The sequence below is a fragment of the Amphiura filiformis genome, chromosome 9, assembly GCF_039555335.1.
Source record: "Amphiura filiformis chromosome 9, Afil_fr2py, whole genome shotgun sequence".
Classification (NCBI taxonomy): Eukaryota; Metazoa; Echinodermata; class Ophiuroidea; order Amphilepidida; family Amphiuridae; genus Amphiura; species Amphiura filiformis.
The window spans coordinates 17,881,836-17,907,318 of NC_092636.1; the positions used below are offsets into that span (position 1 = coordinate 17,881,836).

A 25,483-nucleotide genomic window follows, 5' to 3' on the forward strand; every position below is an offset into this window, starting at 1 on the left:
TTAGTGCATTGTAATGTACAGTATTGTTAGGCTTACATGTTAGCTAATTAAAGTTTATGGGTGGCTTCAAAACTCAAACGCTGGTTGACCGGCAGTTAGTGGCAGTTGAACCGCATTTAATATTGTTTAGAATAATACAAACCGGATCTAACCGGGCGGAACTGGCAAGCAACCGGCGGATGTGTTTTGAAGCTCTCCCTATAAAGTATGTGATTTAACTTATGACAATTGTTTTCAGTGATTTCAGATTACCCAATAATAAGAATCCCTGATGTTACTGATGGAATATTCAGAAATATTTTAATGGGGTAGGGGTTGGTTGGATTCTGAATTTTAATCTCTTAATCAAGTTTAGCTGCAATGCGGCGGGAAAACATTTTGACTCCCTAATCCAACCTCTTCCACAAGAGTAGGCCTATTATTAAACATTTCCTAATTGAAGAAAATCAATGTAGGTAATCATTGGTATTGGGGAAATATGTCAAGATCTTGCAAAATAAAATGTAAACAAAAAATGTCCAGCCGGGGGGTGGGGGTGGATGCAACTTGTACATCAGCCTGGGTAACCACCCACTCTACTAAGGTCGTGGAGGTGGCCATATGAGGTCGGAAACGAATGAAATATCCAAGACAAGAGGAGGCCATGAAAATCTGTAAAATTGTTGATCAGTGACATGTGACAGGCAATTTTTCCTTGAAGATTAACATGGATTTTTTTCTGTTATTTTCAGCCATTTTATTGAATATTATCTTTGACTTTCCCCATGTTCCATATGAAGGTTCTACATTGGACCCTTATAAATGTACTCGCAACCAATTATCACCCATCCTGTGCCACTCTTCAGCACCGGTATTCTCCCCCGGGGGGGGGGCACTTCAATTTGAAATGGATATAGGTGTAGGGCTGGCACTTTCGCACTAAAGGGCATTCGGTGAGAGCAAAATGTAAAAAATATGGGGTAATTGGGTGAGAGCATGATTTTTGGCATTCGGTGAGAGCAAAATTAAAAAAAATATGGGGTCATTGGATAGGAACATGACCTTTTTTTTAAATGGAATCTTTTGGCCACATGTGTGAAGTCAATTTTTTTTCCTAATTTCGTCAAAATGTAGTCAATTTGGTTTTGCCAGGTGTCAATCTAGACTGAAATGGAGTCATTCGCATGATTTCCTTGATTACAGCAAATGTCATCCATAAACAAATCATACATCCGCCACTTATTCATATTTGCCTAAATTCTTCAAGCATAATAAACAACCCCATCTCTTTTTCTGAAAATAGCCACATCTCTTGAAGGCCATCACAAGAAAGTCATGAATATCATAATGCAATTAAAGCAGATCCCTATTGCCAACTTTGGAACATGTATATTTGTAGCCCAATGTTGTCACAGTATATAGCACCCAGTTTTGGTTCTTGGGCTCGAAATATTGCAATTAAGATTGTTTGTTTTAAATATGGAGCATAAAATACCCAATTCTAATCTATACATTTTACACCTACACAAATTTGGGTAGATTATTTAGGGTAGAGACTTTATCCAAGACGCCGAAATTAAGAGTATATTCCTTGTAAGGGGTGGTGCAATATAAATCATGTTTACCCCGGGGTGGTCAATTCTCAAAATGGTCTACCAAAAATCGCTTGCCCACCCCCCCCCCCTTTGGCTGTGCCAAAAAAACCTTTGCCCCCCTTTCGACCTTTGCCCACCCCACCCCCCTTTGGCATGCCCCAAACAAAAGATTCTTTGCCCCTCCCCTTACACATACGTGATTTTGGGGAACCCAAGTTTAAAACTGTAGATTGTCTTATCATATAATGCGAGCACAGTGAGCAGGAAATTTTGCATATTTGAACATTTTTCCTACACCTGCCAAAAGTCGCTTGTCCCCCATTCAACCTGCCAAAAAGGCTGCCTGTTTTTGCCTGCCAAAAAATCATTGTCAATAACCACCCCACGCCACCCCCCCACACACACACACACACACACAATGACCCTGGGGTACACATAAATATTGCACCATCCTTTATTCCGTGTGGTGGCTAAAAAGCATTGTGTACAACCTTCCATGCATATTGGCTATTGGTGCCACCCACAAATATGGCATATATTATGACGTCATTGTTATGTCAAGTGGGTGTTGGATCTTTCCGTTTTAATATCAAAAGAATGAAAATACTTTCCGATATACATTGATACCATTTTGTAAAAGATTTAATGACAAGTGATGTTTCAAAAGTAACATGGAAATAATCCCGGGGAAATAATATGGTTAACCTTATTGTAATTGGTCTTATATATGGCCTATAGCTGCCTATGCTGAAACATGCATAAAAGCTCGATATCTTCCGACCCCATGTCCAGGGGGTAAAATAACCGAATCGGATGAAACAAAAGGCATTTTCCCACTAACACAATGCCACTACAACTATAACTATTTCCACAAGTTTTGTACCTCACAAAGTGGTTCAGAGATCACCCCCCTACTTATAGACTTTAAATAGAAACGTTGACACTTTTTTAATCATGCACTTGAATGCGTTTATACGGATATGTAGGCCTATAATATAAGAAATGTCAATGTTACTTTTGTGACCCCACAAATGAGTTATGACTTGATCATTATGACGTGTCATGATGTGTTGGGTTTTGTTGGTGAATATTGTACTAAGATATAGTTAAAAGTGGACAAAGTACAACAGAGCATGACAGAGTTATTAGAACAGTTATATTGATAGATACTATAACGCATTGAAGTGTTACAAATCAAAATGTTGATATCGGCAAGACGAACGCGTTGTTGATACACTCACTGAATAAACACTTCAACGCGTTATAGTTAATATAATGTTAATAATCGTTTAGATAATGTAGCTCTGTCTTAGTCTGCCGGATTTGAACTGAATTCTGTCACAATGATCACCAATCCTCCTTAGACATGGCATGTAATGATGATGGGGGGTAGAAGGGAAGAATGTGATTTCTAACATATCCGTATAAATTTGTTTGAGTGTTTAAAATTGTGATTTTTTTTGTTAGAGTGTACATAATATTACGGATGGTAAGTTTAAACTATGCTTATGATGATTATACGGTACTGTATAATACATATTGTAAATTGTATACATGAAACAGCATTTTGAATGCTTGTGACTTTTGTGACTCGATCGTCAGAAAACATGCCTAAAATGAATGTTTTTGGCTCTTTTTTTCCAAATGATTAGGATTGAGATATGTTTCATGACAGAACTTGATAGGCTTAATAGGGCCTACAGCCATTTATCAGCTAGTACGGTATAACAGGAAAAAAGGTTCTTTAGCCAAGAAAACTATTTTTAGAACCAAAAAGGGTTAACTCATTTTAATTCTTCTTAACTTTGTTATGAGTCCCTGAATTTATGAATTATAAAGTTCCTACATGTAGGCCTATTTAAATATTTAAGGTTTTTTACAGAACTTTTCAATAGGTTCTTTATAGAACTTAAACAACTTTGGGTGCTGTATAGGCCTACGAGACAAAAAAAAGGTTCTATTAAACTGTTCTATTAAATCTATTACTGGCCTACACCTTGGACACATAAAAATCATGGGCCAATATCCCATAAGGCCGTATAAAATTAACGTTTTGGTTCTCGATTTTTTAGTTAGACTACCTACTTTTAGGAAACGTGTACACAATAAATAAGTTTATTCGAGAACAATGGATCACTTCCAAGACTTTTTGTGGTATAGCCTACTCTATTCTCGGGTAGGGCTTCGAATGATCACTGTTGTTGGAAAAGACCGAAATGAAGCTCTGTTGGAAAAGATCGAAAACTACTAATAATTAGGCCTACATTGGGAGAAAACAACACTATGCAAGAACATCCTCTGAACGAGATACCAAAACATTTTAACACGTCATACGGCTTATAAAGGGACCGTTCACAAACACTTGTGGGGGGGGGGGCTGATGCAAAAAAAAATTCATCGCAAAAATTGTTCGGGGCTCCCCTTAACAGACCTCAAACATTTCAGGGTCCCCTTTTTTGACATGAAAATTATGGGTCAACCCCAAGCATATAAACTCAATTTTTCCAGGAACATTTGTGGTAATTTTTTCAGGCCCCCAGGAGGGTCAAAATTTTACAGGGCCCCCAGCCCTGGGGCCCCCCATTTTTGCATCAGGCCCTTAACAAGTGTTTGTGAACGGTCCCTTATTAGGGTAAATTGGGGTAAATGGAACGGTGAGGTAAATGGAACGCTGGGAATACAATTTCCTCAATCAAGAATAAAATTGGGCAACATCATACCGAGTGTTCCATTTACCCCAACGCCACACGTTCTGCTTTTATTCGCTAAATGCGCTACGCTTAAACGCGAATAAAACATTTTCATACGCGCTGCCGCTGCAAAAAAACATAATAAACTAGATTTCGCGGTTCTCGGGTCGGGCGCTTCTCGTGATAGGCCTATTTCTAATTACCCAAACTCGTTACCCATATACCTGCCCTGACTTTTTAAACTACTAAGAAATGCGTCTCTCAATGATCAAGACCCAAGACACAACTTAATCAACTCTGTTTGTTTTAAAGGTGTGATGCTTACTTCGGTAGGCCTACCCATAATCTGAAACCAATCATTCGCCTCTTCCAAGCCCTGCCCTGTTACCACATTTAGAGAAACCGAAATTAATATCTGGACGTGGATATAGGCCGTTACTAAAGTAATGAAATCAATCGCGAGAAACGTGAACGCAAAAACGGTTCATCGGGCCTTCCGGAAATAGTCATGTTCTCAAAAAATAGGCCTACATGCACGTGTTTGGTGTGTGCACGTGTTCGGTATCTTAACGTGTTCGGTATCTTATATGTGTTGAAAATAAGGCCTATAATTATTGGTCCGATGAGATGCACCTGTTAGTCACACTGTAATGCTTCAAGTTCCGATGCGCGGACTGTACAGTACTCCGCGCACACTCCCGTTGATACTCAGCGATAGCGCAGCGCGAGCACGCGATAGTGCAGCGCGAGCACGCGATAGTGCACCGCGTGAACGCGAAACTCGCGGGACGCGAACGCGATAGCGCGCGGACAGAGGACGGACGGACGGACACGCCGTAATTAGTATTAAGATACACACAAAAACAACATTCACATGGGATATGACGCCTTGTCGCAGCAGCTCTGGACTTGGTGTTGTGCTGAATTACGTGATAGGCCCTACATGCTAAAAGCCTATCCTTAGGCCTGCGTACGGTACCGGACCAAAGATAAAATTATGCTAGCTTAACCGACGAACACGACATTGAGAAACGCGTTCTTAAACATGTTAAAAAACAAAACCGAACCTCGTTCAGTTGGGATCTGGAAAATCTACCGGTATGTCCTGGCTGTACTAATTCCAGGAAAAAAACCTACTCTTAAGCCTACTTACCAGACCAAGAGAAAAATTAGATCAATTTACCAACAAACTCCAAATTAGGAAAAAGCATTCTTAAAAAACAAAATCTAACCTTTTTCTCTTGAAATCTTGACAATTTACAGGTCTGTCCAGGGCGACCGCCAAGCGTAAAGTGAATCAAAAGTGATCACTTTCATTCTTCAATGAAACGCCTGAATAACCAATCGATCAATGCGATATTGTTATACAATCGCTGAACAACTTTTGTTCAACAGCTGATAGCTCCGTAAGAAAACACATTTGTTTCATACCCAAACTCGGTATTTTGAGTGGAAGAAAATCTCAAATGTTGTCACTGACCATGAAGTGGTGCTACGGTTCAGTGAACATTACTAATTTAAGGGTATTGATTCCTAAATATTGGCAATATCATTGCTATCTACAATAGCATAAATGTTTTAAACAATAAAATATCAGATTTTAATAACGAAATTATGCAAATTAATCAGTATGCTAATTAGCTAATTAATTAGTTTGGTGTTCCATTTACCCCACAACAGATCCCGTGACTTGAGGTAAATGGAACACGGTTGACTGACTTCAAAAGCTTTAAAATACATTTAGGCCTATATATAGGCCTATAATATGTTAATATTTTTTTTCTAATTGGTTTAAATATTATGAAATTATATAGGCCTACTACAAATAACTAATTCATGGTAGATTAGGCTCCCTATTGATTTTAAAAAAATCTGAAAACCATTTGTTGTTATTCTTTTGTTAAGTCACAAAATATATGTTAAATAAGATATTCTGATGTCTTTTCAATGTAAATATAGCTATGAATGTAGGCTTCTTGCAAGTAGGCCTAATGCCCCTCACCCACTGTTCCGATTTAATTTGGTGGGGTAACTGGACACCATGTAGGCCTAGGCCTAGGCCTATTTAAGAAACAAAATGGGAGTTTATCTGCTAAAACAAGTTGTACAAACATCATCTAGGCCTACTTCTTGAAATAAACAAAAATCATATATGGATACCATCCCGACCACAGAAAGTGATTTATTGCTTAAAAGTAGGCCTATTCCATTTACCCCAATTTACCCTATGCCGTATAGCTCGTATAGCAGGGTGGTTACGGGGAGCTTATGAGTGGACCTTTTGTGAATTTTTCCTTCAGTGACAAATGTCAACGTTTATTATTATTTTTAACAGAAAAAAGTGAACTTTTTTCCGGATTGGCATCTCCTAGGCCTAGGCCTATGAACTTTTTTCAGGACTTTTTGTTTTTTAATAAACTCGACTTTTGGACGGGCTTTTGGACCAAAATCAAAAACGTCTTTGCGTTCTTACAGCTGTGTAATAAAGATGAGCAAGATACTATGATTTTGGAGTTGCATAATAGTATTGAGTGTTGTCAATTTCCTGTTCAAGCTTATTTACAAACTTAAACTGTGTTTATCCGGACATTATTTCATCATGTTATTACCCGGGCTTACCCGACGGATGAGGTCATGATTGATGACCGGTCATTTTCGTGACTTGCAAAACTTTCAAGCTAAAATGAGGGCGCTCTGCATGTGTTTTTAATCGTAGTATTTTCCTAAACAAAAATAATTACATTCAAATCACTCAAAAACATCGCTGTTCTGCATATGAAGAGTGAAAATTAAGTGGAATTAAAGTTTACTTAGACGTGTACACATTTTTCTTCAATGTGAGTTTGTAAAACAGAAAAAACAATGACAGAAAACCCCATCACATTTCCATCTAGAAACATCCTTAAATGACATCATCAGCTATTATGACGTCAGCTTTGACAACAGAGAGAAAAATAGGAACTACCGTGTAAAAGTAGCGGTAGATTTTACAGTTTTTATGCCATAAAGCTCAAAGTATTAGTTCTGATAATAAGTTATTTAATTTTATAACATATTAGCACTATGTCAACTCCAGCAAGAAGGCGATTAATGAGAGATTTTAAGAAGTAAGTGGGGTATTTTCCATCCATAGTTTAGTGTCCAAATGATTTGCCTATTCATCTTCGTGTATTGTGAGCAAAAAGGTATCGACTTGTTTGTTTTGATTCGGACATTATTTTACCTCAACAAGATTTGTGAATGTATTCTCTTTTCTTCTACCTATTTCTTCACTATATTCTAATTTTCAGATTACAAGAAGATCCTCCCGCAGGAGTTAGTGGTGCACCTTCAGAAAATAACATTATGCTATGGAATGCAGTTATTTTTGGGTGAGTTAAATTTTTAGTCAGTTTTATAGTTTCGGTTTTTGTTTCATTTTGGTAAACAAGCTGCTGCCTATGGGATAAAAAAATTAAAATTTTTGTGTTCAGCGTGGAACTCTCGGCACGCCATCAACTTCGCGAGTAGCAACACAAGGGCATATGGCACAGCTGCAGCATTTTGAGAACTGTGTTCAACTGACAATCTGAAACACATAAAAAATACAAACTGCAATTTATAACACAAATTTGCAAGATATTAACACCGAAAGGGTATCGTCATTGGTTTGCAATGGGAAGTTTGCCAATCGGGATCTCGATTGATTCGCCCTGCAGCGCTCAGATTTTCCTGAAATAGCACATGATCAATTCAATGACGTCATAATGAGCGGTGCTGTTTATTACGACTTGCCTTATTTGGATAACAAGCTACCGTATTTGGATACAATAGATAATTTATGTCCGTTGAAATTCCCTACAGTTTTGTATGTGCAGCCCGGACCCACCAAAATAGAGTTCAGACCCCCTGTTTTTAAATTTTCTGCAAGTTCAGGGGTCCCTGCAGACCCCCAGTTTTTAGCGCTATTGCAGACATACTATTAAATGCTGCATTTGTGCAACTCACCAAACTCTACTCAGGACCCCCTACTTTTTAATTTTCGTCAAGTTCGGGGGTCCCTGCGGACACCAGAGTGTTTAGTTCTAGCGCTACCCCTGTTCACCAGAGGTAATAAAATTAACAATAGAGGCCGTCAGCGTGACGTCATATGCCGCCATCTTGTGGGTACAGGCTGCGATGGTCTTCGATCTCCATGCGTGAACAGCAAAATCATTGCGTTGATGCGTGAAAACAGCTGCGTGGCAAGCTGCGCCCTGCGTGTAGTGTACAGGCCCTATGACGCATGAACACGCATATTCTACCCACAAGATGGCGAAAGGCTGACAGCCTCTATTGCACTCTTACCCACCTGACCATCTTACTATAAATAGGGGAATGTTGTGCCGACTATGTGTGTGAGATAATCAAAGGCTCCGTCAGTTTCGATCCAAATGTCGCCAAATTCATACGGAGATCGGGAATATACGGAACGTGTTTAAACTTTATTTGGTTGAAAACGGTCAAGAATTGGCTGCAAAAACAGTGAAAATATGGGTAAAAACAGGTTTTTTTGTTATGAAAATCAGTTGCCAGCCTTCGCGTCACTGCAGCTGGCCGGCATCGCGTCGGCGCCGCGTGCGTAATGCGCGCTACGCCAATACACGCGTAAACGGCACAGAGCCACGCGACTTTCGAGCCAGAGACCAGTGGACATGATAATACGGAAAGAAGGAAAACATAAAGGACAAAAAGGTACATGGACGGGTCACGGGATTATGCGTGTGAACACGTCCGCAGACACGCTATGAGAGGACGTAATAAATACGGGAGAAAGATTTTTGTCGTATAAAGACAACATGAAGCGGTACTATAAAGAAAAATTAAATTAAAATAAGGACAAAAAAGGTACGAGTAATCCCGGGTTAAAGTAACTAAATGAGACGGGAACGAAACAAAGAAGGAAAGAAACTAATCAGGAAATGTAAGAAAAAAAGAAGCTAAAATAATGAGATCAGAATTAAATAAAAAACATGGAAACGAGAAATCACAAGCAGCAAATATAAAACAGCTAAAAGGGAAATGAAAGAAAGAACAGATTTAGAAAATAATGGGAACGGGGTTAAATAAATAAATAACATGGAAACGGAAAATCACAAGCTAAGCAGAAGAAACTAAAAAAGAAAATGTAAGAAGAGACAGATTTAGATAAATAAAATGTACCTTTTCAATGATTCTACCTGTTCAGTAATTCCTCCTGTTTTAGTGAACGCTCCCATTTACTCATCTAGCGGAGACCCGCGCGAAGCGCGGGTATCCCGCTAGTACATCATAATAATGATATAATGTACTAGATTTCGCGGTTCTCGGGTTGGGCGGTTCTCGTGATAGGCCTATCTCTAATTACCCAACACCTGTTACCGGTACCCATAATACTTGTCCTGACCTTTCAAACTATAGAGTGCACAACTTATAAGTTCCCCCTAATACTTTTTGAAATAAATCAAAAATTATTTAACGAAATGTAAAATTGTAAACAGATATGAGTAACCTTATTTGTTTTACAAATCTGGACCAATTTGTAGTGTCACACATGATTGCGTTCGGTCACAATGGTTCATTATGTAAAAAAAATAGGCAGTTTTAAAAGTTGCACCTGAGTCCATAGGAGTCAAATTTCAAACAATACAGTATGGCAGGCCTGTTCATGAGTTTGTAATGGAAATAAAACTTAATGTCTAAGATGTGCAGTAGGAAATGTGTCCTCCTACACTGTTATAACAAGTGCATTACAACGTCAGCGCATGCTGTCCACGAAAGTCCGGATCCGTTGCTGGTTTCAGCCAGATTTACTATTGATATCTTCTGACGAACAGACGTGACACGTCAACGAGGTGCTCTCGGCTGATTTTTTACTTCTCCTGTCACCTGAAATTTTGTTTTCAATTTTCGAATTGCATTAGGCACAACTCCCATACTGACGAGCAATTTCTTTCACTGGTACATTTTATCCAGCAAACATATTGCTCGACCGCTGAAGGAAATCGGACAAACGTGCCATGATTAAAATGTGACTTTTCTTAAGTGATGAACTGGCGATGTATGGTCTTTTCTCACTGCAGTACATATCCTGCCTAATTCAGCCATTTATCATTTTAAAAGAAAAGATTTAAACAACTGCTTTGCTTTTGAAAACCAAAGATTGAGTTTTTCTTTAACAAACATGAATATTCCTGGCCTACTGTATTGTTTGAGAGTTGACTCCTATGGACTCAGATGCAACTTTTAACACTGTTAAAAACGGTCTTTTTTTTAACATAATAACCCATTGTGACTGAACGCAATGCTGTGTGACGCTATAATTTGGTCCACATGTGTAAAACAAATAAGGCTACCGATACCTTTTTACATGGTTGCATTTCGTGAAGTATTTTTCGATTTATTCTAAAAAGTATGTAGGGGGAACTTATAAGTTGTGCACTCTATACTACGATATACATCTCTCAATGATTAAGACACAACTATCAACTCTTGTTTTGTAGCTGTGACGCTTACTTCGGAACCCATAATCTGAAAACCCATCGTTCGCCTCTTCCAAGCCCTGTACTATATGTTTTGATCAAGATACTATCATACTTTTTACCCCGGCGAATTTGGCCAAATATTACCAAAGTTACAGCAATTTTTTCATCGCTGTTTCGAGTCAGTTTTGCAGCTCGGAACTCGGGTTTGCAAAATTAGGGGGTACTACACCCCTGGCCAATTTTGTGCCTGTTTTTGCATTCTTCTCAAAAATTATAGCACATTTGGTGACAGGTAAGATATGGGCAAAGACTACAACTACTGCACTGAAAATTCAGCAACTCAAGGCAAGTACCGTAGTTATTGATTTATTGATCAAATATTGGTTTTCCCTCATTTTTTACTGTAACTCCACAACTGTTGTCTGTGCTGAAATAAAATTTTCAGTGCAGTAGTTGTAGTTCTTGCCCCTAAAATATACATATCTTACTCTTGCGCTCTAACTTTTGAGAAAAATTCAAAAATAGGCACAAAATTGGGCAGAGGTGTGGTACCCCCTTAAACAGTCGATTTTTGATTGCTTCCTCCTATCATATTTCAGGTTTTTTCAGCAATCGGGTATGTTTTTGGTGTAAAGTTGAGAGTCGTATTTTACTTTTGGTGCCGAATTCAGCTACAAGCACTACCAGGAAGTGATTAAGCACGATCGGTATGCATGGATCAAATGGTTGTTGTGGACGATAATTCAATGGTAAACGCGTATGGTGTGCGCCATTCTGCATGTGGGCGAAGCTCATTAGCTATGCAAATTTCAATGTGCGCATGCCCAGACTGCCGATTGAAATTATGTACAGTGTCAATGGAGCAGTTTTGTTAGTGCGCTGCACTGTGATTGTGATTTAATGCGCTTTATCATTTGCCATCCTGGCCCCTGCCTAGGCACCCCCTTTTCTTTTCCTTTGCTCCAGTCCCCCCAATTTTCCCTTTCATTTTTTTTTTTTTTTGGGAACAGGGGATCATGCCATTGCTCCATTGCCTCAAGTAACCTTTCAAACTTCTTCACAAATCTGAAATTAGTTTGATAGACTTGTTGACTCGATGCAAGTCAGTTTTTAATGGCAAGATTGTTTTCTATCTCTTCCTTTACAGACCACATGACACACCTTTTGAAGATGGTACATTTAAGTTGACAATAGAATTCACAGAAGAATATCCAAACAAACCACCTACAGTTAGATTTATTTCTAAGATGTTTCATCCAAATGGTGAGTATTTATATGAGTTATGTATATTAATGGCTTTTTGGCAACAGGAAGGGAAAGAAGGAAGGAATAAAGAGGGAAAACAAAGAAAAAAGCTGTTTGCTCTGGGTGGGAATTGAACCCGAGACCCCTCGCATGCCAAGCACTGGGTCGGCGACACTTTGCGACGGGTCTTGGGCTTCGCTGGCCAGCGAAATGGTGCCTATATATCACTTAGGGTGATTGCGTCATCACACCACGTGGGATGCACGCACAAACAGCGCATATCAAGTAGTATTTTGTATTCAGCCCTCGAATTAACCCACGGCACCCATGGCATTTTGGCGTGGGTCCCCAACCCCACTGCTGTAATGCCCTCAAAATATGTCCTTTACCCAAGGCAGTCACTTGCCGTGCCAGCCCTGTAATGAAGTTGCCGTCGGTGCCCCAGCCCTGCCCCTTCATTATAAAATAATCTATCTATGTTTGTGTGTGTTTTCTTCACTTTTGAGAAATTGCCTTGGCGCTCCTCTCAAATTTTCAACAGTTGCCATGATGCCCTCTTAAAATATTACAAACTGCTGTGCTGCCTTGCCTTTTCAGTGAAAATCCAAGGCAATTACCAACTTGCCTTAAAAAAGTTGCAGTGCCCCTTCAGATCCTTACTTCGAGGGCTGTTTTTATTACCTGGTACTGTTAGGGTTAAAGTTCACATAATGTGTGAACTTGTTTGTTGGTGTTGTTTAGGTCGTAAATGGTTTAAAATTTAACTTGAATTTTTTGCTGATTTTTGCTTTGTTTCAGTTTATGCTGATGGTGGCATATGTCTTGACATTCTTCAAAATAGGTGGAGTCCAACATATGATGTTTCAGCTATTTTAACATCAATACAGGTATGTGTAATAACTTGTAAACCACTCTCAATGCATCATAATACTAATCACATATATCGCGTGCTCGCGGTGTGCTATTGCAGAGTATCAACAGGGGTGTGCGGCAGAGTACCGCATACCATATAAACAAGTTTTGTCTGGAAGAGAAGTGAAAATACTTGATTACATTTGTACATAAATCATGTCCAAAGAGTTGGTAATTCCAATTATGAAATTTGGCTCATATATTGGTAGTGTTGGCCGATCCAACCCAAGATCGGATCTGCCGATCTCCGATCTGAAAATTAGCAGATCGGGCCGATCCGATCCCGATTCAGATTCCTTAAATGTTATTTTACAACCAGTACAAGTTCATTCAAGTCGGGCCCCAGTAATGTTAACAGTCAAAGCTTAATTCCCCAAACCTGTAACTATGTAATATGATGACCGTTTTTAGAGGTTTTTCATGTCAATATCAACCAAAATAAAATACCATTTTACACCCCAAGTCCCAGCGTTACTCACTCAGTGCCTCCGATTGTCGGAAGTTTAATCATTAATCCATTAAATGATGTACCATCGCATGCGGTTTCGTAGTTCTATGCCACTAGTTTTAATATTGACAATGTGGCGACCGTCTATAAATAAATGATCGCGCATGCTCAGTTATGACTTAAGAGCTAATGGAATTCCCCGTATGCAAAGCCACGGGCCAGGCACACGATTGCTGGGGTACTGGAGGGGGTAGGTATATTCATTATATTGGGCAATTCACAGATCCCTTCGGCCGAATGATGGCAGGCTTTATTTTTGGAAAATATTAGTCTTTGCCCGCGAGCGTGCAAGTTCAATTGATAAATACAACAGCAAGGTTTGCGGTATGTGCAAAAGGTTACAGATGTCAAACAGCAACAAGTCATGACGACAAAAGCGCAAGCACAAGACAGTGAGACACGTGATTGTTTGTTTACATTTTAATTCGGTCTATCAAAGGGTGGATACATACATAAAATACAGTATGAAACGACATGATTCTTGCGGTGGTAACAACGTTTTTTGGAAATATGTTGGCATTAAATAGTAGTAATGTTACATAAGAAAGCAATGGTAAGCTTAAAGAATTGTTGTGTACTTTTATTACTGTCAAGTTCAGAGATCGGTAAGCTAGATCGGCAGCTGATAGCTCATCTGCCGATTCAGATTCAAGGCAGATGCAGTCCATATCGGCACCGATCTCCGATTCACAGATCGGTATCGGCCAACATTATATATTGGGCTATTCCAGTTGAAATCCATTCACCCCCTGACCCTAATCTCCCACACAGGGGTTGTAGGTTTTAAATGGAGTGACCTATTAGGTAAACCCCATTTGATATTCACACTCCCTGCATGGAAGATTAAGGAGGGGGTGTATGGATTTCAAGTGGAATAGCCCATTGCATCTAGGAAATCTTATTTGACAATTGACTAGTTATAATAATGTGATGTGATGGAGCAAAATCAGTCGGAAGTCAGAAATATTAATGTTGAGATACAGCCAAACAAAGGAAATATTCAGTATTGGAATTAAACATTTTTTTATGCGTAGCAAAATTTGCTTTCATTACTTTTCTCTTGGTACATGTACATTCACATACTTCAGATTGTAAGTCTATGGCATAAAAACACTACTCAACTCCAAAATTGTGTAGCAAATTGATAAAATTGTGTAGCATTTTGCTACGCGATACCAGCCATTTCCAACGCTGGAAGTATTGTGTTGGAAATGCTTTCTCACATATTTTGAACTGGTTGTCCAAATTCAATGGGGTTTTCTACAAAATGTAGCTTTGCAAATGCTGTTTACATTCAGTATAAGAAAATGAAAATTGAATTGAATTCAGACTGGTTTTGCTTGATCACACCACATACTGTAAAACACTTTCACGGCAACTTAATTGGGCAATTTGGCAAGAAATCGTCTTTTTATGGCAATTTAAATTTACAAATTTGTATCCTCTTGCTATATTAAACTATTTTAAATGAACTTTTTAGCGGCGATTTAATTTAGCGATTGAAGGCACTAGCGAAATGAGCAAAATTAAATTGCTAGTGAAATTAAATTGTTTTACAGCATACTAATTTTCTATGCTCCAGTTCTACAATGTACCTTAGTAATGGTTTTCCCATTATGTTTTCTTTGTTACAGTCACTACTTGACGAGCCTAATCCTAATAGTCCTGCAAATAGCCAAGCTGCACAGCTGTACCAAGAAAACAGACGAGAATACGAGAAAAAAGTTTCCGCTATCGTAGAACAAAGTTGGTTAGATGCAAACAGCTCGTCATCATGACCCTAAGTTGTCTTGTTTTGCCTCCTATAAATATATATATTTACGCTATATAAACATGTACAAAAATCCACAGACTTGTATTATTGAGAACATTGCGAGTTGTCTCAACTCGCATTGGTACAATGAACGCGTCTATGGTAGGGTTGCTTTTGGAAGAGTAAAGCAAGCGAAGTGACCTTGTAGATGGTCTCGGTTTTGTTTTGTACATTGGGCCAAAAATACTTCTTGGCTATATTATGTCTGTTTTTTAACATTTAATTGTGTTAATAAAAGTGGGCGGAAAGAAACATTAATTGTCTAAAATAATAACAAGATTGAAAAATTGTTTAAATTAGTGTGATTGGCAGCAGGTGTTTGTCACAATAATTTGAGGTTTTCTTTCCAATTTTTGCATAATTGGTGATATTAAGACCACCTGCAGGCAATAGTGTATCAGTCACTCAATACATAATGGGTAACTACTCATATGAATTAGTGTAATGTAACACAGTGGTAGTAAGATACTGTGAGTGATTGAGTGTGTGTACGAAGCTATATCATTTTTAACTAGCTGCATATAATTGTGTTTGGAAATTAGTAAACCTACTTTATTTACCATCTTTCATGTCTGCATACGGTGTCCTGTAGGTTAGTATATGACATGTACATTGTATCTTAATTTATTTATCATGGTTTTTTTTTGTTGCTTGCCAGTCTTCAACTCAAAAATTTTGTGGTTTTGATATCAGTTTTTTGTCATTATGAATTCCATTTTGTAACACCTGGTAGTAGCAAAGCGCTGCACAATCTAGTGGATATAGCAGAATCGGGTCACTTCCTCAACGACCTCAATTCATTCCGCCGAATAGAAATTTGTACGCGAAGTTTACTTAGTGTTATTTTGGGTGTTGATGATGTAGTCTCTATGTGTTTATAACATTGCAACAATGGTGGAAGGCTGGGGACCATTTAATATTGTATAATTTAATGTGTTATGTCATTATGACAACATTTTGGGAATGAATGAATAAGGGATGAAAACAAAACTCGACCAGCGGTTGACCGCCGGTTCCGTCCGGTTGCTATTGTTCTAAACAATTTCATCCCTAATATCATTCTTTGAGCTGTCGGAAACTTTTGTGTTATTGCATGTAAACCGATATCGGGTCTCTTTCAATTTGATATTTGCTTTAAAAAGTTACCTTTTCCAGAGTCTTGGTTTAGCATTGATGTTTAGTTAAGCACCATCGGGTGGTTGGGTGACAAGAGGGTTGTTAACGATACGCTGAATGACGCCACCATGATGGAGATGCAAGCTATGTCTCTGCTAAACCAAGACTCTGAAAAGGTAACTTTTTAAAGCAATTTAAATAACACTATATTTAAGATTCAAGATCTTTTTGTCTACTTTAATCATTTGAAAAAGTACAGTGTTACTCTTCCATATGCTGCTACCAAGAACTTTTATTTTGAAATAATTAGAAACAATGGTATGCTAGACTTGTGGATTGTATTGTTTTTAATCCTTAACTGTGAGACATACAGTAAATTTGAAGTATCGGTGGATTCAGTTTACAATTTAGACATGTGTGTTTAATGCAAATAAGACTGAATGGCAGTGTTATCAAAAGGTTATCAAAGAGAAATCAAGAATGTTTTGATGCCAGTGAACCACACTTGCTCTGCATTGGTTGATATATGTATGCCTCCTACAGGCTCTCAACAGGGCATTGTGTGTCACATGATTAATGTGCATGCATGGTATGTACCAGGGGTAGCACTAGCTTTTGAAGCTGAAGTTTTGCTGATGTACAATAACCCTGCGTCATACTATTTGCCAATTTTAAAAGTCTTTATGCACATGTTCTGTATCGATATGAATGTTCCCATTTGAAGTAATTCTTCGCCAAGCTCGAACATACCTGTTGCGTCCATGTAGCGTACCAAGCGTGTTCGCAATGCAAGGCGCATGCATGCTTTCTACTGTACCGTGCTATGTGTGCGTGTGTTTATCGCGGAGCGTTCCGAGTGTTCCAGCTTGGCCAAGAATTACCTAATTTACCTGTAGTATTTCTGAAAGTCATTTCACAGTATGGTTTGCAGCAAAGCAACTGAAAGGAAATATGTATGCAGCAGTAAGGATTGAATCTATATAATAAATGATTAGGTCACATGGATGTTACCTTTTATTGACACTACTTGTTTACACAATACTTATGATGATGGTGATCATTGCAGCAGGCCTCAAATTTTAATTTGTCGGGGCACCATTTTTCAAGGCCATGGGCAAAGATCAAGAAGGGCACCAAGGCCAACAAGTGATGAAGAATGCCTTGATCAGTTGAAAAGATCTGAGTCACCAAGGGCAAAACTGAAAATGGGCAAGCAATGGCCTCGGGGCCAGGCTCAAAAATCAACAGGGCAAGCTCAAAATGCTTGTTTGATTATTAGGGCTATTTTGATCAGATTTGACAAAACCAGCACTTGTCTGTACTTTTTTTGGCATTGACACATTTGTATAAATGGATAATAGACCTTTTCAAACTGACTTTCAAAGTCTATGTGATCTCATTACCGAGCAATATCCGATGATTTCCAAATGGGATTCGAAAAGGTCTATTGCACAGCAGCTGAATGGAAGATCCCATCATGCATTGCAGTGTATTTATTTACTCCATATCTAACAGAATGGTCGACTGCAGATCCGTCGGATAACACTTTTTCAATGGGAAATGAACTTTGCTGCTTGCATGATGTCACGATCAGGTTAGCATTTATTCCGTATTGAAATGCGTGTTACGAAAGATCTGCACTCGACCGGCCTCCTAATGTACAAAAATAAGTAAGAGCCGTTTAGATATTGAGGTATGGATAGTTGCACTTCAGGGGTCATATTTTTTCAAACTATAGTCCAAGCACCCCTCAGGGAGTGAGTATTTTAAAGTTGAATTTTGCGTACATTTTCAGTGACACATGGGATATGCCTTTCAGCTGCTGTAGGGTTATTGTGTGGAAGTCAGAGACATATCACCTGTAGCCCTTGTGTATTTTGAGCCTACGACCTTCACAACAACTTTGTATAAAGCATTTTTGTAAGCATGTAAGAAAACACCCTTTATGGATATTCATGTATTTTTAAATGAATACCCTCATATATGGTTTACTTTGGACAATGACATTATTTGATACAAAGCCAACATGATTTTTCCATGGGAGAGCAGGGATGATAAGGTTTGTCAATACTGAAATGGTTGCTTTGAATTGAGGGGGGCGCAACACTAAATCACTCGCATTTTATGTAAGAACGAAATTCGCTAATATAGTCCATAGTGAGTATGAGATTGTAGCGACCATATCTACCGACATGTTCACTTTAAATCACTCAATATAAGCTCATATGAATTCGACAAGTGTCTTCAATGATAACATGCAGAAAAAAACGGACATTTTATCTCAAAAGCAATTCTCTGTGGCGGATGAAGACAACTTCCGATTTTGAAATGTGAGCGGTGAATTTAGTATATTTTTAGGCCATATTTTTTGCACCGCCAAATAGCGAAAAAAGTCAACGGTCATCGATATATGCCGACAAAAGTTTTGGAATCTACAGAAACAGAGCTTTAATTTGATACCAAATTTATTTTTCTAAGTATTGCAGGGACGCCAGGAATGGCGCTCGAAGTAGGCCAAAATCACACGTTATCCTATGGGACGCTTATTTAGTGTTGCGCCCCCTTGTAACGGCCGTCGTTATGAACGCGTTCTTTTTACATTCTTCACGTAAAATAAGAAATGCGCGTCATGAAATTTGTTCTATTTCAATCATGATGATAAACAAGGATTACGAAAGTCACCCTGATGAATTATTATTGGGAAAAATGCTTTATTGGCCGAGCAGGCGCCTGCAAAGTCTAGAAATTGTATCCAAAAATCTTCAAAAAGGCTCAAAAATGGGTTTTAAAGTTAATAGGCATTGTTAATCTGCATGAAGCCGTTTTGCTGCATATTCAGTAGGCCTATGCAAAAAGATCATAATTGTTACTACTGAAACAGGGGGTGTTTGTACTTCACACTCATTAACAAGTGCTTTCCAAAACAAAATGGCAAGACAGATAATCTAGAAAAGAAATTAAACTTGGTTCAAAGATGTGCATAAATTGTTGTCTGTCACTAGTTTTAGTGAGTTTTGTGCAAACTCTACGCATATTGGAGGAAAAGTCGAAATATGCGATTTTCCGCGTTCGGCACTGATCTTTAAAACAACATTTCTCTTGAACGAAATGTCGCAGAGACATGAAATTTTCGGTGTTGAGCTACAAATTTTCTCTAATTTAATTAATAAGTGACAAATGTGGATTTTGAAAACTTTTAAATCCTTATAAGGGCGCAACACTAAATCACTACGCATTTTATGTAAGAACGAAATTAAGCTAATATAGTCCATAGTGAGTATGAGATTGTAGCGACCATATCTACCGACATGTTCACTTTAAATCACTCAATATAAGCTCATATGAATTCGACAAGTGTCTTCAATGATAACATGCAGAAAAAACCGGACATTTTATCTCAAAAGCAATTCTCTGTGGCGGATGAAGACAACTTCCGATTTTGAAATGTGAGCGGTGAATTTAGTATATTTTTAGGCCATATTTTTTGCACCAAAAAAATAGCAAAAAAAAGTCAACGGTCATCGATATATGCCGACAAAAGTTTTGGAATCTACAGAAACAGAGCTTTAATTTGATACCAAATTTATTTTGCCAAGTATTGCAGGGGCGCCAGGAATGGCGCTCAAGTAGGCCAAAATCACACGTTATCCTATGGGACGCTTATTTAGTGTTGCGCCCCCTTGAAATGTACAATTCACATTGAGGTTTGATAGCGTTTCGATTTCAAGTATGGAAAAAACAACAACCAAAAACGAAGTCGTGCTTAGCACAGGTATTATCGCTCTGTCAATGTCTGGTCATTGAGAGATGCTTCATGCAGGCAATGCCTTTTTGAACATTGCTGGGAGGGGAGTTACATAATAATTGCTCTGCTGAAAATGTTTAGGAGCGCTGTGAGGAGAGCAATTTAAATTGAACATCCCTGACTTCTGAAAATTGGCTGCTCAGTGCCAGAAGCGGGTAAGTGCAATACATTTGTAGCTGCTCTGTGAACATTCGGCAATTTACACACAGTATATTGTATTCATCTACACATGGCAGCTATTGCTCTTAGCCACTGGTACTGTAGATGAGCAACATATTTCTTTGCTGAAGTTTGTGGAGAGTGATTGCTAGCTTCAAAAATCAAAAGTAAAGGCCTGTTGTTGTGTGGTAGTGGTTTATAAAGCACTAAGCAGCCAATTACAACTACTGTGGAGTATCTCGTAAGTAACTACCTTCATTGGTCTACTTGATCATTATCAAATAAGCAATGAGTGTAAGCAACATCATTACCCATGGCTTAAAAACATGCTTGTAAGAACCTTAATACCGATACTAGTGTTTATTAATTGACCTTGATACTAGCATTTATTATGATCATCATGACTAATCTTTGTTGTAAATGTAAACTTATATCTGAATGTCAGTATGTAACCATTTGGTTTGGGACTGCTACTAGAATATTATGAGGGTTATTATAAACAGTGAAAAGATGTACTGCCACCCGGTATTATTGTACCGTTACCGGTCATCAGGAATATTTGCGGGTATTGCAAAATCAAATAGTAACCCTTTATTAATCACTTCAAATGGTGCTTGGTCTAGTAAGACGTGCACAAGCAGGGACTGATTCTGAATGCATACTGAGCAAAGTACGAATACCTGCAAGTTTTCCTTCATTCTTGAACAAAGATGGCAGTGAGTCCAGTCAGGGGTAGCATTAAGGCCCAAAAGTCGGGGGTTGTTTTCCCGTGTTTTTCACTCCCGAGCTTGCAGAAAATCCAAATACATGGGGTGAAAATTAAATCTTTCTCCTTTGTTAATCAGTTCACTTCAGTTCAGTTTTATCTGTATCTGGGACTAGATTGAGATCTGCATTGTGAGAAATGTGTACAGATTACTGGACTGGCCCTAGCAGGCCTACAGGCACTGTCTTTTGAGAATAAGAGCGATTCCTCCTCTACAGGTGTTAACTTGCATGGGGAGAGAGCGATTGGGGGTCTCTGTACAGGTGTTAACTAGCGTGGGGAAGAGTGATGTTTGCCTCTTGATGACTCGCCATCTCTTTTACATATTAATGGCCATTTGTCCAAACAGCTCTTCTTCAGGACATCAGAAAAGTATTCTACTGATCTTAGCCCCATTTAAAAAACAGTGTCATCAGGCAACAAAAAAAAAACCCTGTTCTACGGGCCCAACCGACCCAGAATTTGCGTTTTGGAGAATTTTTTTTATAATTTTGCTAAAATCATGTAAGATCAACCGTTTTTGGGCCAAAATGTATTAAATTTCGCATTAAAATGTTTAGAAAATATGTTTACAAAAACTTTCCAGGAAAAACAAATGCCCGACTGACCGACCCTACTTGAAAGGTCTGTCCACCCGTAGAACAGGTGTTTTTTTTTGTCGTCCAATGATAATATATTTGTGGGAGTTTATTTTTTTTTACCTGAAAGTAAATGTATACTCCACTGGTCAAGGTAGAGGTATCGTTGTAAGTCCATTATATTACAATGTACATGTATACCAGCTGTTTGTAAGGTTGTATCAAGAGTGTGCAGTTAGAGATACAAGACAACTTCTTGAATTGTTGTACACAAATTATGTACTTATATTTGATGCTGCACTTGTAAAATAATAATGACAATTGTAAGACAAGAGATTCATTGAAGTTTGCAGATGATTCACTTCAGAGATCATTAATAATTTTGTGTAAGGGTGTCATGACTAAGCACATGTTAAACCTGGAAAATGATTTGTTCATTGTAACAAGCAATGTGTGATTGTTGCTACCAGCTTTGTATAAATGGCTGTCGATAATTTAATGATTTTATTAGGCGGTTGCACAGAAGGTCATTAGTTCAAATCGTCCTCCAGAAGATATGCAAATCTATGGAGTACAATTACCAATCACCTATTAAAGTGGTATTGATTCTTTTGTACTCCATGCATTTGCATGTTTTCTGAAGTTGGAGTTGTAGACAAAATAATGTGAAGTTACATTTTGTATCAAAAGATTTGAAATTAACCTGCTTGGTAGGAATGTTTACTAGAAAAGTGAGGTGAATGTGCTTGTAATTTCAAGAGAAGCAATACAATATGGTAGGACATAACGGAGCATTGTTGTGGCAGGCTTTTGAATGACGATTTTGTAGTTTTAACTGCAATGTCAATATAATACAGGAATGTGCCAGAAATACACACTGGCACGTTCCTGGGTTCAGCTTTATTTTGTTCCTGGGTGAATCCTGGGTGATAATCCAGTCAGTTATTTACACACATGAATCCCAGTGCAGTGCATTTCCTCTGGCGTATGCTAAGCGGAAGGATTAATGGTTTATCTTGCTGTTAGGAATTTCAGTAAGAGCCCTGGAGATGTTGTCATCCTCTTCATGAAATTTTGTATTCTTCGCCTGGCATTTGATGATAAGCTATTGTGGTTTTAGGCAAGTTCTTATAAGATATCTTACCCTTCCCAGAATCCATTGCAACATGATGCATTACCTCATTACAGCATATGATGCCCCTATTACTTTTTACAGGTTTCCGTTGTTTTAATTTTGAGAACAGACTGGCTGCATTATAGGTCAATAGTCAAGAAATAATCATAGTTTGCAAGATCTGGATCCAAGTACTCTTATAGTAACTGTCAACCCATGTTGCACTAGATAGCAAATCAGTACAGGAAATTGAAATGGAAGAAATGCATTGTGGGAAGTGTAAGATATATATTTTTATGTAGACAGTGAGATGAGCATCAGAATTGAGTTTGTGAAATGTTCATGGATGTTATATTCGGGTGTGATTATCTGAAAGACAGTAAGAATTACCTCATCTCTCATAACATAATTGTATTGTTGTGTATGGTTCTCAAAAATGGGGTTCATTGAGGACAGTTTGCAACACACCATTATTAAATCAGGTTCTTGGTAGGTCCATTGGCTACCGACTTTTGTAATGTCCCACAACTCGGAGTACTTGAGTTCAGATGAAAAACCTATCTCAATTTTTCTCAATTTGAGAGGGAGGCAAATATAACTGGTCAGATAAATTATGTGACTTTTGATCATATATTCAAAAATTACATATTAAGTAGAATCTCAATTTACACTACAGCTATACTACATGATGTTGGGCAGTTGCTGGTGGCCAGGTTGCAAATTAATAAGTTAGAAAATGTCATTGGTTTTTGCATCTCAACTCTTCTGGTATAGATTACATATTGGTACAATGGTTTGAAGCTGTATGATATTGGACCTCTCAAGTCTTAAATCAATTGCTTCATATTTTGTTTTAATGAGTAACTAAAGTTAAGCCGAGGTTATTGCAGATCCAATGTTTGTTTCCCCCCTCCTCATTTTGTTTCTATATCCTTGATGACGTTAATAACATTTAATTGGGTAATTGAAGACCTGAGCGCAAGAAGACCATAAGTCCACTTGGCCCCTCAACATGTATACACTAAAGTTATGTATAGTTTCTTAGGGTTTTATAATGTTTAATACATGTTCCAGTGTGAAAACATCTTGAATGGTTGTGGAAGATTTGTTTTGGCCCCTGAACATGTATAAAACATTACCAAACTACGAAACTATACGCAACTTGAGTGTATACATAAATGTTGAGGGGCCAAGTGGATTTACAGTCTTCTTGCACTCAGGTCTTCAAATGTACTTTAATCCATTTTAGCTTTTTGTATGGAAGTTATGTGTTAAGGTGTGCATGTCATTTATCTCTTGAATGGTCGAGGAGCAATTTTTCCAGTTGCTATCTGTGTAAAACATCTCCTTTTAGATGTTACCATGTTCCTAGCTATTATAAATTGCTGGTCTGATGCCGTTTTAAATTTTAACCCGATCCTGCAGTTTACTCACCTGCGAAGACATCAGGATATCAAGCCGTCTCTTATTGTATCTTGTTTAATGTGGAATGATTCACATTCTCTTCCCCCTTGTACTGTGTGAATATTTTGTTAACTTGGTCTGATCTTAGGTGATCAATCAAGGCATTTTAGGATATTCTAAAGATTAAAAGGTTGCGAGTTGTTTTTAATACATTCACAATCTGTAGTAGGATTAAGTGGGCTTTGAATGAAAAAAAAATTGTTTCAAGTTACCTTGTATAACAACCTGTATATGTGGTATTAACCCCCTGAGCACTACCTGCCGATCTAACATTGCCTCTGATTGGTCAATTACATGATATCTTCATTTTAATCACCAATCAGAATGGAGCTTTGCAAATAATTTATCCAATTTTTTTTGCATGGTGAAATTATTCTAACAATGTTGTTGATTGGGCCAATTGATAATGAAAACTTCTTTTTGGCCAATCGGGCAGGTAGCTCTCTTAGGGTTAATATCAGTTTACTAAACTGAACATTATGTCCATTATGTTTTATATTATGCTGTATAGAATCACAACAACTTTGTATGATAATAAATGCATACGGTGTTTGTTTTTTTTGTTCATTCCTTGCATTGAACACAACATGTAATAATTGAAGACAAGAGGTTAAAGTCTTCTTGTTTTTCTAGGATTGTTTTATTGCATTAGTTATAAACAAGTCAACAAAATCATGTTAGACATTTACTTGAATAAAGTAATTGGTTAATTGAAAATGGAATGTGTGAAATGTGACTTGCTTCAAGCTGTGTGCAGCTTTCTTTTACAGAATTTTACATGGAAATATGTGACCTGCTACCACAAAATGAGCGTTAAGTTGCAAGTTGGTAGTTTCAAGACATCCAACCTACTGTGTTGGTGTTCTTTGTTTTGCAAGCACCTGTTCAAGCCAATATGTCTGTATGTCCTTCGTGAATGGAGGCACAATGGGCCATTCACGAAGGACATGCTACTGGCTTGTACATGTGCGGGGTAAACAAAGAACATCAACTCGGCATCCAGGATGTCTCAAAACTACAAACTTGCGCCTTTACGCTCGATCTTTTCGTAGCAACAGGTCACATACATTGATGAAACCTGTTCATGTATACGCAACATTTTATATCCTGTTGTTTTCCAACACAACTAAAAATTCAGACAAAAAAAACCCCATTTCGTTATATCCTTTTTAAGGTGGTACTACACTCCTGGCCAATTTTGTGCCTATTTTTGCATTTTTCTCAAAAATTATAGTGCATTGGTGACAAGTAAGATAT

The 25,483-nt window shown here is 38.0% G+C and overlaps 1 protein-coding gene across 1 annotated transcript; it reads left to right on the forward strand.

Moving 5' to 3' along the window:
- The first annotated feature begins 7,198 nt into the window (after positions 1–7,198).
- LOC140160702 (ubiquitin-conjugating enzyme E2 A) lies at positions 7,199–16,664 on the forward strand. Its single transcript, XM_072183991.1, has 5 exons — positions 7,199–7,371; positions 7,555–7,635; positions 11,894–12,009; positions 12,790–12,878; positions 15,046–16,664. Exons 1-5 carry the CDS (start codon positions 7,328–7,330, stop codon positions 15,187–15,189), a joined length of 474 nt encoding a protein of 157 aa, XP_072040092.1. The 5' UTR covers positions 7,199–7,327; the 3' UTR covers positions 15,190–16,664.
- Positions 16,665–25,483: the final 8,819 nt, after the last annotated feature.